The sequence below is a fragment of the Gouania willdenowi genome, chromosome 7 (genome assembly GCF_900634775.1).
Source record: "Gouania willdenowi chromosome 7, fGouWil2.1, whole genome shotgun sequence".
Lineage (NCBI taxonomy): Eukaryota > Metazoa > Chordata > Actinopteri > Blenniiformes > Gobiesocidae > Gouania > Gouania willdenowi.
In genome coordinates this window covers 17,878,301-17,893,459 of record NC_041050.1, presented here as the reverse complement: position 1 = coordinate 17,893,459, position 15,159 = coordinate 17,878,301, and the positions used below count along the sequence as shown (strand labels likewise).

The following is a 15,159-nucleotide window of genomic DNA, read 5'->3' as shown; positions in this document are numbered from 1 at the left end:
ATGTATAACACCGGACTTCTTGGTGCAAAGTGGACAAAGTGGAAGTTACGTGTCTTGCAAAAATCTACAGTCTGTATAAAGTAATGAAACAATAAAACAATGTATATGATCTGTCTCATAAAAATAAATAAACATTTGAGTCGCTTCCACTGGGAATCGATCACGCGTCAATGAGAAAAACTAAATCTATACATTCGTTGATCAGTCAGCTCACTATTCCAGTCTCTAAATAGCGTACATACTGGAGGTCGCAGGGGAAACGCAGTGATTCCAGGTTTTATTTTATTGCTATCAAGCATTGGTTGAAACTGAAGTCACAAGTTCAAAACTCTTAGCACAGTCAGCATTTCCATCATGCATCTCAGCTCAACACTTTATGTCATTCCCAAAAGTGTTTCTCACCAACAAAACACTTCATACACTTCTCAAAAGAAGCTCATTCAACCACACACTAGCAAACAGTTTCAGTGGAAACACACAATGTCACTCTGAACACACTGAACAACAAAATACTAACAACACAGAGCATTACACAAAATACATCTTGTATTTCAATCTTAAATAAGTCTTGTCAGGTGAATCAATATTTTATTATAAAATAAGATATTTGCACTTTGATGGTTCTAAATTAGTACTTCAGTACCTTACAAAAAAGTACAAACATTGCTCTGAACAGAAAAATGCAGAATCTCAGAATTCCAGGGCAGAATACAAATTCAATCCACGTCATATCTTTTGTCTTCTTTGGCGAGGCGTTTTTACCACTGTAATTAATACATTTTTCAAACTTCCAGCTGATGTAAAGCCATAAATTACTTTATTTTGTAAAATCTGGTTCAATACAGTAATTGTAGGATGCGTGAATTGCCTATTGTTTTGCCGGAAAATGTTCAGAATGGATGCAACTGTTGAACGCTGCAAATTTGGCTGCAGCCTTAAAGCTGCTATCCGGAGTTTCTGAGAAATGTCTCGATGTCCCGCCCTAAACAGCTTCACTTCCTCCCACTGCCCCTGCAAATCTACCAGAAGCCACACCTCTACTTTTCTGCACGTGCATCGCGGAACATAAAGTCGCATCGGGTCGCATTAATGTAGGTCTATGGGTCAGGTAAGAGCCAAAATCATATTTATATGTTTGCTGTTGTGACGTGGGGCCTTGTTTCCGTGCACAGATCCACATTCACTTTGATTGACAGACTGCGCTACAGGAAATCAAAGCCTATTGGCTGTGAGCACTCGGTGATCGTTTCCATTTGTATTGGGGTCTATAGGACAAAGGAGGGACTTATATACATTAATGTATATGAATGACCACTGGCAGTAGACCATAGTAAAACACTAGTTAGGTATCCCCCCCATCATTCTGTTTTGATTGTGTTTTTAACTGTTTTGAACAAAGTGTGTTAGCATTTGAAAAATGCGCTGTAAAAGTTCAGTGTTTTGCAGGTGGTGAACTAGTGACTGAGAAAATAGTTCATGAATTTTGGTGACTGTGGTTACTGAATGCATTTTGCGTGAAAGCAATGCAAAGTGATTCACAGTTTAGTCCACATGGACTGAGAGTTTTGCAGACTGTGTTAAGAGTTTTGAACATGTGAGTTTTGAACATGTGACAAATCGCAGTTGAAAACAAACTGTAACTTGTGACCGCGTTTACCTGAATTTACACACAGAGGAATTATCTCCATGATTGTTTTTTGTTGACAAATGACTCTAAGAACCTTTTTTAAACTATCTGTGGAGCCAAACTTTAGCGTGGTGCCTTCACAGTCCAAAACTATGACTTTGTTTCGATTCAACTGGCGACCTACTTCAATCAAAAAAACTTCCGACACACGCAACATACCACAGGTTACATCTGGTCACAGCTAGTGACCAGATGTAAGAATAAAATACAAGTCTATTTACTGTCACTGTAGAGTGAATAACACATATATCTGACTAAACATGATTATGAGATGTGCTTTCATTGTTTGTACATCGACCTGAATGTGTCGGTGGTAAAAGTTAAGCAAGTGAAATGACAAACACGTTTGAACATCATGCAGAACACACGTCTTACACATACCGTAGATTTATGCTGCACACTTTCATTGACCTCCTATTATGTGTCCCACGAGTGTCCATGAGCTCATAATAACTTGCGACTGAATTATTGTAAATCCACACAAATATAGTGATGTTGTGAGAAGAGTATATATATATATGTATTAACTGAACGCAGCATATATCCTTGTCAATGTCAACTGGTGACCCACTTCTTTCCACAGTTTACAGCTGCTCACAGGTAGCCTAGAAAATAAAAAAATATAAACCTATTTAAAGACACTAAACGGTACATTTAACAGCTGGCTAAACATGATTATGGGGTGCATTATACACTTCCGTGTCATATATTATTTTCAACTTGAATGTAAAGTTACTTGGGACACATAATAGGCTGCTGTCTTCACGTTTTTGAAGACAAAGCTTTGTTCGCTTACACGACGTATTACACAATATTGACTAAACCGAGCGGTGAGGTCGCTAGAATAGCATAGCATTCAGTGATTGCCGAAAGTAAACAGCCTTCCTGACATTTCAGCGGACGTCATGCTCTTGCGTGCACAAAGCCCATTGTATTTCAATATCACATGCATGCAAAATTTTGTACTCCATAAAGATAAAATGTATTAGTAAGGAAGATTGTAAAATTAAAAAAAAAAAACACAAAAACATGTATCATAATAGAATAATGACATTGATTTTGCACCTTTTTAAGACATTTTTAACACCCACTCAGATTATGATCAGTACTTTATTTTATTTGAAGGCCAAACCAACTGCAGCCTTTCTGCAAATAGAAACTGAAGGTCAAGCTAAAATGGAAAACAGGCTGACAAATTATTTCAAGCGAAACCATTTGAAATCCTAATAACTTAAGATCAATGATGCAATGTGACACTGAAAATCTTCTTCAACACAACGGCCCGACAGCGACGCCAGTAACGCGTGATAACAGATGGTTTTTGAGTCAAGAAAGTCTTACTGAATAAAATCCCGTTCCTTATGCAAACAAACTCTTACGTGGCTCTACCTCCTGACGACACGTTTGATGCAATTGTGAGTAATAATGCCATTTCTGTGCCAAGGACAGGAGCAAGGTCCCAGTGTGTTTCTGTATGTGCGTGAGGTTGTGTTTTAATAGCATCATATTAAATAGAGCAGCTTTCATTTAGAGTTCAGATCACGTTGTGCTTTTGTGACCGGGGGGGGGTTTAACAAACGCAACTAATGCAGCACCCTATCAAGGTTTAGCAGGCTTGGATCTCTACAGGTGAAATTAAGGTCTTGGTTCCTTGACAAGATTACGACATGGTGCTCAAAGAAGAAGCATGCTCCTTTAGTGTTTCTGTTAACTGTTCTTGACTGCAGAAAATTTTTTATTTTTATTTTGTTGTTCATGATGTGATGTCTCTCTTGAGAAATGCAATTACATACAGTGGTGTCAACAGAATGAAAGTTACTTTCAAGAGCTATTTATATCCCAGTTTGAAAAAAGACAAGTTAAAGCAATAAATGATAACAGTCGAGCTGCATGAGAAAAAGGGTTTCACTGACAATGAGAGGATGGTTGCAGAAACCAATATAGTTTTGCAATAGTATGTTTGTGTTAGAGCTGCTTCAGTCAACACACGTCTCCAAGTCCATGAATAGATACTCCCTAGAGAGGCTCATAACTTCGGATCTGCTTTTTAATTAGAATATTCAAGTAAAGTTCAAGCTTCCATGATGCAGAAAAGCAAGTTGATTGCATTAATATAAAAAATATTATTCAAATGTCTAAATAGTATGAAATTACAGAAAACTTTTTTTTTTTTTTCTGTTTATAACCGCTTAAAAATGTTTAAAAACAGTTTTAGTTTCCTCAAATTGATCTGCTGCCCAAAAGTGTCAGGTTCTGTTTCTTTAGCCCTTGTGGTCTTCTTTTTGTTCTGTAAAGCACTATTTAGTTTTACTTAGGCACCACACGTAATAAATAAATGACCCCCCAATGTCTGCTTTTCATGTGGCACATTCGCACGGGATAACCGAGGCCTGAGATTTTGCTGACATTTACGGACATCTTCCGGATATGATGTCAACGCGTTGCGCACTGCGTAACATTCACCAAAAGTAAATAAACAAGTGTCCCCGGAAACAAAACAACGCGTAATCACGCATCAGATCAATCCGTGTACCCGTCGTTCTTTGGTTGATTTGTTTTAAAACCAAACTAAAAAATATAAAAAAACGGATTTTTTGTTTTATTAATTCAAAACCAGAAACAGGAAAACCAAAAAACAAACAAGAAGCGACGTTTTGCTAAAGAGTTATTGTTGCTGGAATTCTGAATCTGTGAATATCTGCCAACTTTACCAAACAGTGTTACGGTCCAAATAGTATCCAGATAATCTGGTGACTGGGAGGACTTTTGCTCCCGGCCTGGACATAAAAAGAAGCAACGCATAAGTCACATTACTTGTGAATTGAAACATTATTAATACATAAATAAATCAAAACCAAAAAAATGGATATTACTTAAAACATGCGCATGATATGTGGAACCAATGGTGGTGTAATAAATCTACTGGTGCTCCTCGTTTCTTGTGATCAACTTCCGTGTGTGTTGACAGCTGCTGTTAGCGGTATTTATAACGTGCAAAATAAACATTTTACTGTAATTGTTTTTGCAAAAGTGTCAAATCGTAGAAGTTCTAACATCTATTGTTCCTCACACCAGCCTCGCAGTAGATAGTCAGTCACCAGTTTATTTGGATACTATTTGGATCGTAACACCGCAAAACAAAACATAAACGTGAGCAGCTTTTTACGAGCTAAAACATCCACACACTGAAATGAAAACATGAGCAGGACCAGAAAACTCAAAGAATGATGTGTACACGGATTCAGATCCTGCCCATTTTGTCCAAATCACAGAGATGCCTATTCGCATTGGATTAGTATTATCACAGGACCTCGGAGTTCAGCAAAATATGGTAGGTCATTTTTACTTTACAAATTACTGACATGGCCGATTCGCACAGGATTAACATCACAAACATTTTCCCCAATTATTACAAATCATATGTGGTCAGTAGGTCTAGTCCCTAGGTCTAGTCTTTGTTGGTTCTGTTAAGTTTCCATTATAGTTCTAGTTTCATGTGGTACATCTTGTCTTTGTGTTTCCAGGTGTTCCTGCTCGTGTCTCCACCTCCCAGTGACGTCAGTGTGTATGGGTTGTGAGTGATTAGCCGCCTCATGTTTTGCACCCCGGTGTGGCTCGTTCCTAATCAGGCCATCCCTCACTATTTAACTGAGTGCTTGGACACATAGAACGATTGCTGGATCATTGTGAATGCTGCGTTTTTGTACCCCGCCCCCTGTTTATCTTGTGCTTTTTTTGGATTTGCGTTTTTGTTTGTTCTGCAATTAAAATGGTTTGGTTCTATGAACGTTACGCCTGCCTGCTGCCTGATTCTCTCTCTGCACTTGGGTCCTCATCCACCACTCCGTACTGTGACAAAAAAGTCAACATTTGTAATAGATTGCTGTTAAATCTGCCACATTTCTGCAGTTAGCTTTGACTGAAAAGTGTCAAACACTATTACACAAGCAACACTATTTCGAATGTTATGCGATTTTACTAGAAGTAAAGGGAATAGTTTTACCTAGGGACCGCATGCAATTTGCAATGATTGCGGAGAATGTCTGTGAAGTTGATCCTGTGCAAATCGGCCATGTCATTAATTTGTAAAGTAAAAATTCCTCCGCAAATTACCTACTATATTTTGCTGAATTCCAAGGTCCTGTGATAATACTAATCCAATTCAAATAGGACTCTCTGTGGTTTGGACGGAAATGGGCGGGATCTGATCCGTGATTACGTGTTTTGTTTTCGGGGACGCATGTTTATTTATTTTTGGTGAATTATAAAGTTCCTTCTCGAGTCCATTGCTTACTTTTCCTCTTAGCGCCCGCCATGTTGACAACAATGTGAAGGAATGTTACGCAATACGCAGCACATTGACATCAGCAAAATCTCAGGCTTTGGTTATCCCGTGTAAAAAGCAGACTTTGGGGGATCATTTATTTATTAAATGGGGTCCCCAGATAATACTTATCCTGTGCGAATGGGGCTTAACACTAAAAAAGACCTAAGTGCAAAAAAAACACAGAGAAATCATTAGGGATTCCTAACTGTGCTTACTCATTTACACTATTGACATGGGTGTACTTATGCTGGATTAACACACATGGAAAAACAATCCAAATCACTCCTACAGTCAATTGCCAGGGTTGGACAGTGTGCAATTGCTTTTGAAATGTCTACTAGTTGCAGCTGTGGTGTGAACACATGGGTGAAAGGAACTGAGAAGAATAGAGAAGTTTGTATTCCTTGTACAAAGGTACAATTGAAACAATACATACTTTAGTTTACGTCCTTAAAGGGAACTTAGCCAAACGAAAAAGTTGCCAACTCCAAACAAGTGAAAACATTGCTGTATGACGATGAGATAATATTATTTTCAGATAAAGATATAGTGGACACCTCATAGATCAATAAACCAAAGATCGAAAAAAAAAAAAAACTTGTAATAGGTTGAAACTGCCACTTAAACATTTGTTTTGATCTCCACAGTAAACACTTTCACTCTCGATTCACTCTTCTCTCAATCCAACCGACTCACCAAAGATAGTAGAGCCCACAGATGTTAGTTTTTTATAAAAGGGGCAGGGCTAACGGTGCTTGTTTGTGATGCAAGATGGTCCCCAAACATCACATGTTCTTGTTCTCAGCCAATAGCAAAAATCTATTGTATTAGCTGAGATTCAACCCATAGAGGGCAGTCACTCTGACACGTTACAACAAAATATACCAAACTGAAATACTTGTTACTGAGTTGAACCAGGCATGACTTCATGCTGGTGCGTTGCTTTTTCCCAATTTATTCATTTAAATATATAAAAACACAATAGTTATCACTCCGTTTCACAACAAACCTAAAAGTCCCTGACGTCCCTCCTTCAAACACAACCTCATTTAACCATCCATGAAAAGGCTACTGAACCTCCCACTTTTCTATAGCAATACATACTTCCTACAGTCACTGCACTAGTTATGTTTCAGAGAGTTACAGGTAAAGGAGAATCTTTACAGTGATGAGAAACGATCCAAGAATAAACTGCATAAGAGGTGATGTTACTGAATATATGACCTACATTTTTAATCATGATCATAAACTGTAAACACTTCTAGTTTTAAAATGTAAAACTAAAATAAAGGCATGAATCACACATTAGCGCTAAAGTATTATCCACATGGGTTAGGCTTGGGGAGTGTGTGTACGCAGCGACGCTCAGTCTTTTACCTTGGTGATCTTTGGGTGTGTACAGCGGCTGTTTCCAGCTGTGGCATGCATCCACCCTCCGACATCTGCCAGCTGCTGGGGGAGGTGGGAGTTCCCTACCCCTGCGCACTCCTGCCTCAGTGAGCACTTCCTGTCCTGGACGCACCAGCCACACTCAAACCTGGGGTCGGCCTTTAGGCACATACCACAGCTGTCCCGCAGGGCACGGCACTTGTACAGGTGGGCTGATGTAGAGACACAAAGGAGAAGGAAAACGGGTTTAAAATGACTTATATTATGAATATTCTTCTTGCAAACCTAAAACCATGTAAATATAATGTTAATGTGTTGGTGATCACACATGTACAAACACAAATTATCCAGTGTAATAAAATTTTTTCTTTACAGATATCACAATAATGTCTGAATGAGTGCAAGTATATAAATATAGTATATATGTAGGATTTGTGTTTTTTGTTTACTTCCTTTGCTCTATTTTATGATTCATGTAAATTTCAAAATGCTCTTTCTTTACTTCTTATTGCTGCTGTTACAACTAACTATTAAAGTATTATCGTATCTCGGGAAGCCAAATATCAGATCAAATAAATGCCGCCATGCATGTCTAAGTCTGTTTCTCCATAATGATTATTATGCAGTGGTGGAAAAGCCATCCATTAGAGTAGTGGTTCCCAACCGGGGGTACGTGTACCCTTAAGGTTACTTCGACACACCTCAGGGGGTACACAGAAACATTTGTCAATTTAGTTTTCTAAAATTATGAGACAAATTTACGCTTGCTCACAGACACTTTCCTTATCTATCGATTGTGGCACAACTCTTTAAAATACATGAAAAAAGGTGAAGATCAACACCTAAAATCGTCAAAACATCAAAAAAATATGAGTGAAGCTTTGAGACGAGCCTTCGGAGACAAATGAACAAAACAAAGGGGTACTCGCTTTAAGACAGAAAAGATAAGGGGTACATTGGACAAAAAAGGTGATTAGAGCATATGACCATTACAAAACTAACCAGATGGAAATGTAATGGTGTAGTTTTTAATAATCAATTCCCAGAGGTTGTTCTAAACCAGGGGTGTCAAACTCATTTTAGTTCAGGGGCCAAATATAAAGTAGTTTGATCTTAAGTGGGCCACAGATTTTAGGTGGGAAAACGAGCAATTTCAACAATAACTTCCCGAAGTTGTATATACACACTTATAAATGATACATAAAAGAAGAAGGCGTCGACAATGTACAAGCAATAAGTGAAAGATATGAGTCTCTGTAGGATCTTCTCTTTTAAATTTCATTGATTTTTTTTTTTTTTTTAATTTAATTTCGGGAAATTATGAGAAATCATTTTAAGAAAATTGAGCCCTCTGCAGTCATTTTAAATCTCAAATTGGTCAGTCATATGATAAAAGCATGGGAAAATTGCAATCCTCCAAAATATTGTTGAGTTTCATTGAATTAGTGTATTTAGAAGGGCTGAGATATCTACGACTGAATTATGTGGTAACTTACATGATAATTCATGTTTTCTGTCTTTGTTACTTCTGCGGGCTGAGTTGGATGGTCTAAAGGGCCGGATTTGGCCCGCGGGCCTTGAGTTTGACACGAGTTCTAAACCAACAAAATTCCATGTTAGAAAATTAATATAACTTGGATTATTTTGTTTCTTATTCCTATGGTTTAATAATATGTTTTGTTTGAGCTTTATTTTGGAATTCTGTTTGAAGGAACCATTGTGATGCACAAATTTGGCAGCTACATCCAAGTTTGATTGATCCAGTAATGAAGCGTTAGTGTGGACCTGATGTATCTCCCCAGTACAAAGATCACAACTGACACCAGAATAGATCTGACCCATCCTCACATATGTTATGTGTATTTGTATTTTGCTATCTGCGCATTTTTCTTCTTTTTACTTTTTGCTTTTTATTGTATTGGAATATAAGTCTTGTCATTACGGGCTCAATTTGATGTGGTAAATAATCTATAATAGCACACATACAACCTAGTCAGTGGCATAGGCGGAGTTTACATGGCAGGGGGGTGTTGGACGGTGGGGGGCATTGACCCCCCCATGTGGTAAAAAGTTTTCATTAGAGTTTTCCCAAATTAATTCGAAAAAATACAATTCTTAATATGATGTACATAATATACAAATATTTTAAGTACCATAAAACCCTGTGAGTGTACAAAGTATATATGAACCCATTTGTTGTTCTTTTAAAAATACAATTTAGTTTTTGGCGCCCGAGTCATGGGACCATCGTCTTCTTTTGTTGCGCAATTCATCTTCACAATGTAAATGCTGAAGCTACACTGCACCCAGCAGTTCATGTATGGTACTGCAGCAGAAATGAAGCAGAAAGCGGCCGCCGCCCTGATTATATCGTGAATTTACAACATTAAACGACGCGTCGAAGCAAATCTTTGTCGTCAAAATTATCAATTATGTTACTCATCATTTTTGCGTGATTGTATATGTTACACACATTGTGGTTGGCGCAAATCTCGAGACGTTCTATTTGTTTAATTCTATTTTGTCTTTTGAATGTACAAAACGAACAGAGCCTGGAAACTTTAAGCAGTTGATATTTACTATAAAAATGGGACGATAATAGCAGAAAAAAAGTCATTCAGCTAATAATATCATCCAAGCCCGATAAACCTAAACAAGAGAAACTTTCTATTTCTGTGGAATGGAAAAGGTAAAAAAGATTAATCTATTGATGAAAAAAATAAATAAATATAAGAACCTAAAAAGGTGAGAAGGATGACTTAAAGGAGTCATTACCTCAGTTGTTAACAACAGCTCATTGAGGATTATGATAATTTAAAGACAACGTTTGATCTCGGGCAAAACTAACAGTGAGGTGATCCCTGTGCTTACACGGGCTGCTAAAGTCTCTGCTAATACGCTCACATCATCATTTTAATCTCCATTGTAATTATCTCAGTCGCTGCCGTGCGCTGCCAAAAGCTGCAGGCAGGTTTATTTGCCGTCACACTTGGTAAACTGATTTTAAAATCAGGTGAAAAACAGGTAAGATATGAAGCTCAGTCTCTGAGCATGGTGGAATCTCTTCTTCTTTTACGCTCGCAGACAGACAGCGGCGAGACTTCAAAGCTTTTCCGCTCCGTATTCATCCGCCTGCCTTGGCCTAATCAGATTACCCACGGATGGTCTTAAAAGTAGCACTAATTAATCCGACGCAAATAAATGATTTAATTAACATTAATGTCACTTCTTTATATCAGGGCAAAGCTGGACCAGCCATAAGCGGTTCTGCCTTGGACGGATAACGCATCTGCTATTGGTGGGGAAAAAAAAAGACTTGAATAGAGCAGGAGGGGATTGATAGAGGAGTGGGAGGGAAAAGGGGAAGAGGGGTGATAAAGAGGCTTTATGAGATTTGTATGAGAAAGGAGAGTTTTACAATACGCGTTTTTTAAAGCGTATTAGACCTTTAACACGCAGCGTTGCATTGGACTTGTACAATGTAGAATGGATACTCAGTGAGACTCCTGTCATTCTAATTAGCCATCGTTGTGATTTTCTGTTGGATCACATTTTACACACACACACACACACACACACACACACACACACACACACACACACACACACACACACACACACACACACACACACTGGAATACACAGTGAGAACCATCCCCAGGGACCTGTTTACATGCAAGTGCAGTAACTCTGAAGTAGAGTGTAAGCTCTATTTGTTTTAGTGGACATTTGTATTTCAATAAATTAATTTATTAATCTAAAGTAAAGAATATTATTTGATTATGTAAAAATAAATATTACTGAATATTTGCAATAATGTATTCATGATTAATTGTTTTTTGTTTGTATTTTTCAATTTATTTATTTGTCTGCATATGCTGTCAAAGATTAGCAATGTGTGCAGCGCAATGTGTTTTTGGTGATGTGTCGCGTGTTTAATTTTGATATTCCATACTTAATATGTTTTAAACAGGAAGTCAGGCATTTTTATTGTGACAAGGCTGAGTCTCCAACACTATCTAAACAATCAAGAAAAAAGTACAAATAGGATGTGGTTAAAGTTAAAAAACAATGCATCGAAGAAGAAAAAGGAAAAAAAAGAAACAACATAAAATAAGAGGGAGAAGTTCCAATAATAGATAAAGAAACATAAGGAAAATAGGGATTCCAACTAAGAAGCAAAAACATGCAAACATATTTTAAACACATGAAAAATGACTGAAAGTAGCAACACACACGAGTGCATTACCAATATGTAGAGGGGAAAGCAGTATAAACAGTACATTTTATTCATAATGCAATCCTTCAGACTTCATCCAACACAAACAACACAAAAAAACCTGCTCATTTTAACGTAACCACACACACACACACACACACATATATATATATATATATATATATATATATATATATATATATATATATATATATATATACTACATTTAAATAATACATTGATTGATGTCACAATAAACTTTAATGCAGAAAAGTAAGAGTGGAACATATTGTAGTAATATTACTATATATAAAGTACAATTTAAAAAAAAAAAAATGAAAACAATTGTGATAGTTTTTTAAAGGAGGGGCGGGGCCAACAGTGGTGGTTCTGTCTCCGTTGAGCAAAATAGGATTGTAATAGCACCCGTAGAGGGCAATAAATCTAACATTTTTACAACCAAATATACCAAATTGAATTACTTTGACTACAGTCTCAAGAGTTGGACAACAATCAATCAACAACACTATTTCATACATAAATAGTGTTGTTGTTTGGGTATTCAATTACTCTAACAAAATAACAGAAGCAAAAATGGATGATCCAACACACACTTTAAGGAAAGTTAGGTCAAATACTGTAATATGATGTGTAATTTGTGACTATTTAAATTAGAAGTTAACTAATAATGGGGCAGAACTTGATGAGTTCGTAAGTCAGACCCAATTCAGTGTCTCAAAGAAATTATGTGTAATGGAACGCCCAAAATCATTAGCCCACATAAAGGCTTTTCAGCTGTTATTGTTTTTCACTTCTTGCACAAACACTCACTGAAATGATAAATGCCATCTTTCCATGTCAGTTACATTCATCGATTTTTGGTAAATCAAATCCTTTATTCCTATATTACCATCACGGAGTGCATTTATCAGCTTTTCATCCACCCATTGCTTCTTCCAAATTTGTTTATGTAGTTTACTGTGTATTTGTTTATCATTATCAGCGTCTATCATTCAGTGCGTCTGTCCTTCTGAGACCAAAGGAGCGATGAATGTTTTTTTTATCCAAATAATACAGTTTGACCTTTCTTTCTGATTGCTGTCAAAAATCAAATTACAGATTTCTTTAGAAAGAGGAGAATGGTTCACTCAAGTCACTTAGAGAGATTAATATCTTTTACCAAGCCACAAAACCACAATTTAGGGAATAAATGTTTTACCTTGGATGTTGAAGGGGTTGTCGATGACAAAGTTGCCATTCCACACGACGGAGAGGTCAACTGGAAGGTCGCTGATATCGCCACCTTCGTAGTCGTACTGGGACAGAGTCACACAAACACAGAGAAACAGTGAGAAACTGCTGATTTATAATGAATTCAATACAAATTGAGAATTGTATGAGATATGGTTTCATTTGCATAGTGATTTACTCTGTCTTGTGCATCGGACACATTGGGACAGAAGCTAGAGTGTTGACATGCATTAATCCACCTCCACACAAATAGACATATTATATAAAAACACATGGAGAAATAACAGATGGGTTACAGTTGAACGGACATGGAAGAAGGGAGATGGGAATGGGGAACTGGGAAAAGAGAAAAGACAAGACAGTTGACGCGCAGGGAGGAATGAAACGGGGAGCAGGATGGAGAGAATGTGAGGTCAGAGAGGTAAACGGGGTGGAGATCCAACAGAGGGATGTGTGTGTTATTCATTTACACATGGGCTAAGTGTTCGGATGAGGGTGAGGGGGAGATAAGATGGGGAGCGCTGTAAAGTGAAATTGGCATTTCCAATTTGCTCGCTGACACACTGGATTTGGTGGATGGGGCTCAACCATCCCATATGGGCATGCACGTACACACACACACACACACATACACACATACATACACAGTACAGCCAGAACTTTTCAACACTCAACTAGAAAGTTGGTTTGCTGTGCCTGGACCAACTTGCAGGAAATGAGGAAATACTGACAAGATCACTGCATTATAGCTGAAGATCTTTGGCCAAAACCGACAATTGGCCGGGTCAGGCAAGGGGCGGGCTCAATCATAACTTCTATATTTTACACAGGTTTTGGCCGGGCACAGGTGCTGTGGAGTCAATGAGCAAGTCGGTCATGCGTTTTGATTAGCGCAAGAGGAGGTGAATCAAAGGCTGGCCTCTGGATAAATAATAAATAATGTTTAAAAAAAAAGAATGAATTACTCATTATTGAGCTCTGTGTGTGCACAGATTTGAATAGTGTTGGGTGTAATAGGTTGGGGCTTACAAAAACCGGCTTCAATCAGATTCGGGTTGTTGCATTGAGATAAAATTTTGCTAGAGCCTTTAGAAATAAACCCAAGCAATAAGGGGTTCATTTCTTTTATTATTAAATCAAGAGTAAGGATTTTCTGTCTTTCTCAGATGGCAATCCAATAACATTCTCCTCATCTGTTACTTAATATAAAAGTTTGATTAGTTATGGCTTCTCTTTTTCAAGTTCATGTGAGCCGATGTACGACAGAGTATTAAACTTGACTACTGAACTATATCATAGTGAAAGATATACAATACCTATTTTCAAGCTTTGTGTATTCGCTGATACTGATATCCGTCCGATATCAGCACAAATCATACATACATTTATTACTTATTTTCAAGTGTGGAATGTTAGATTAGATAGATGCAAGTTATATTACCCAGAGAACAATAGTAAGCAACAGCAGATATGAGAAAAACAACTGATCCATTTATTTTAACCAATGGGTTACATGAATTATAGCCTTAAACATAGGAACACTCTGCAAGGAAATCACAATTAGAATAAATACATCAATATATCCAACAACAAAAACAAACATTTTCAAATTGAAAAATAACTACTAGTAACTTCCCAATAAGCATATTTTACAATTTAAGAATACATGAAATAATACATACAAAATAAAAAAAAAGATCCTAATAAAGACTGTGAAAGATAACTTCAAAAAATGTGTGCGTGTGTGTGTTCATAATGGACCGATATATCCCATGTCAATATAAGATGGGGACATCCTTACTTTCTTTATTCATATACTTGGTTTTGGAGTGTCACCACTAGCCTTTTTTCTACTCACTGCTATGAGGAGTTCAATACATTTTTTAAAAGTGTTAAGTCAATTAATCAATCTTTATTTATAAAGCACTTTTCATGAAGAGAACACAGCTCAAAGTGTTTTACAAGGTTAAAAACAGCAACTCCCTTCAAACCCCATCCACAACAATGCGACACAGGTTAGAACAATGACAATGACATCTGGCTGATGGCTGGGTACAGAGGATCTTTTGTGATGAGAAACCATCACAAGGAACCATCTGCACCAGAAGCAGATCACAGATCGAGGCCAAAAGACACAGAGACAAAGCCCCCAGCGCAGCAATATGACAGACACCATTCACCACCACTCAGGGCCCGTGAGACAGTGTTCAAACTTCCAACTTTCTTTCCCCGGAGAAGAGCAACACACAAAGACTGTGTTCAACATTCATCGCAATCAATAATTAA

The 15,159-nt window shown here is 37.4% G+C and overlaps 1 protein-coding gene across 3 annotated transcripts in view; it reads right to left on the bottom strand.

Moving 5' to 3' along the window:
* The window catches only part of plxna1a (plexin A1a), a 339,887-nt gene that overhangs the window by 74,806 nt on the left and 249,922 nt on the right, over positions 1-15,159 (bottom strand). For all 3 annotated transcript variants that reach the window (XM_028452103.1, XM_028452104.1, XM_028452102.1), the window contains 2 exons: positions 12,842-12,938; positions 7,392-7,615 (listed from right to left, as the gene is read on the bottom strand). In XM_028452103.1, coding sequence (XP_028307904.1) covers positions 7,392-7,615; positions 12,842-12,938 — 321 coding nt within the window. The remainder of the gene's footprint in view (positions 1-7,391; positions 7,616-12,841; positions 12,939-15,159) is intronic.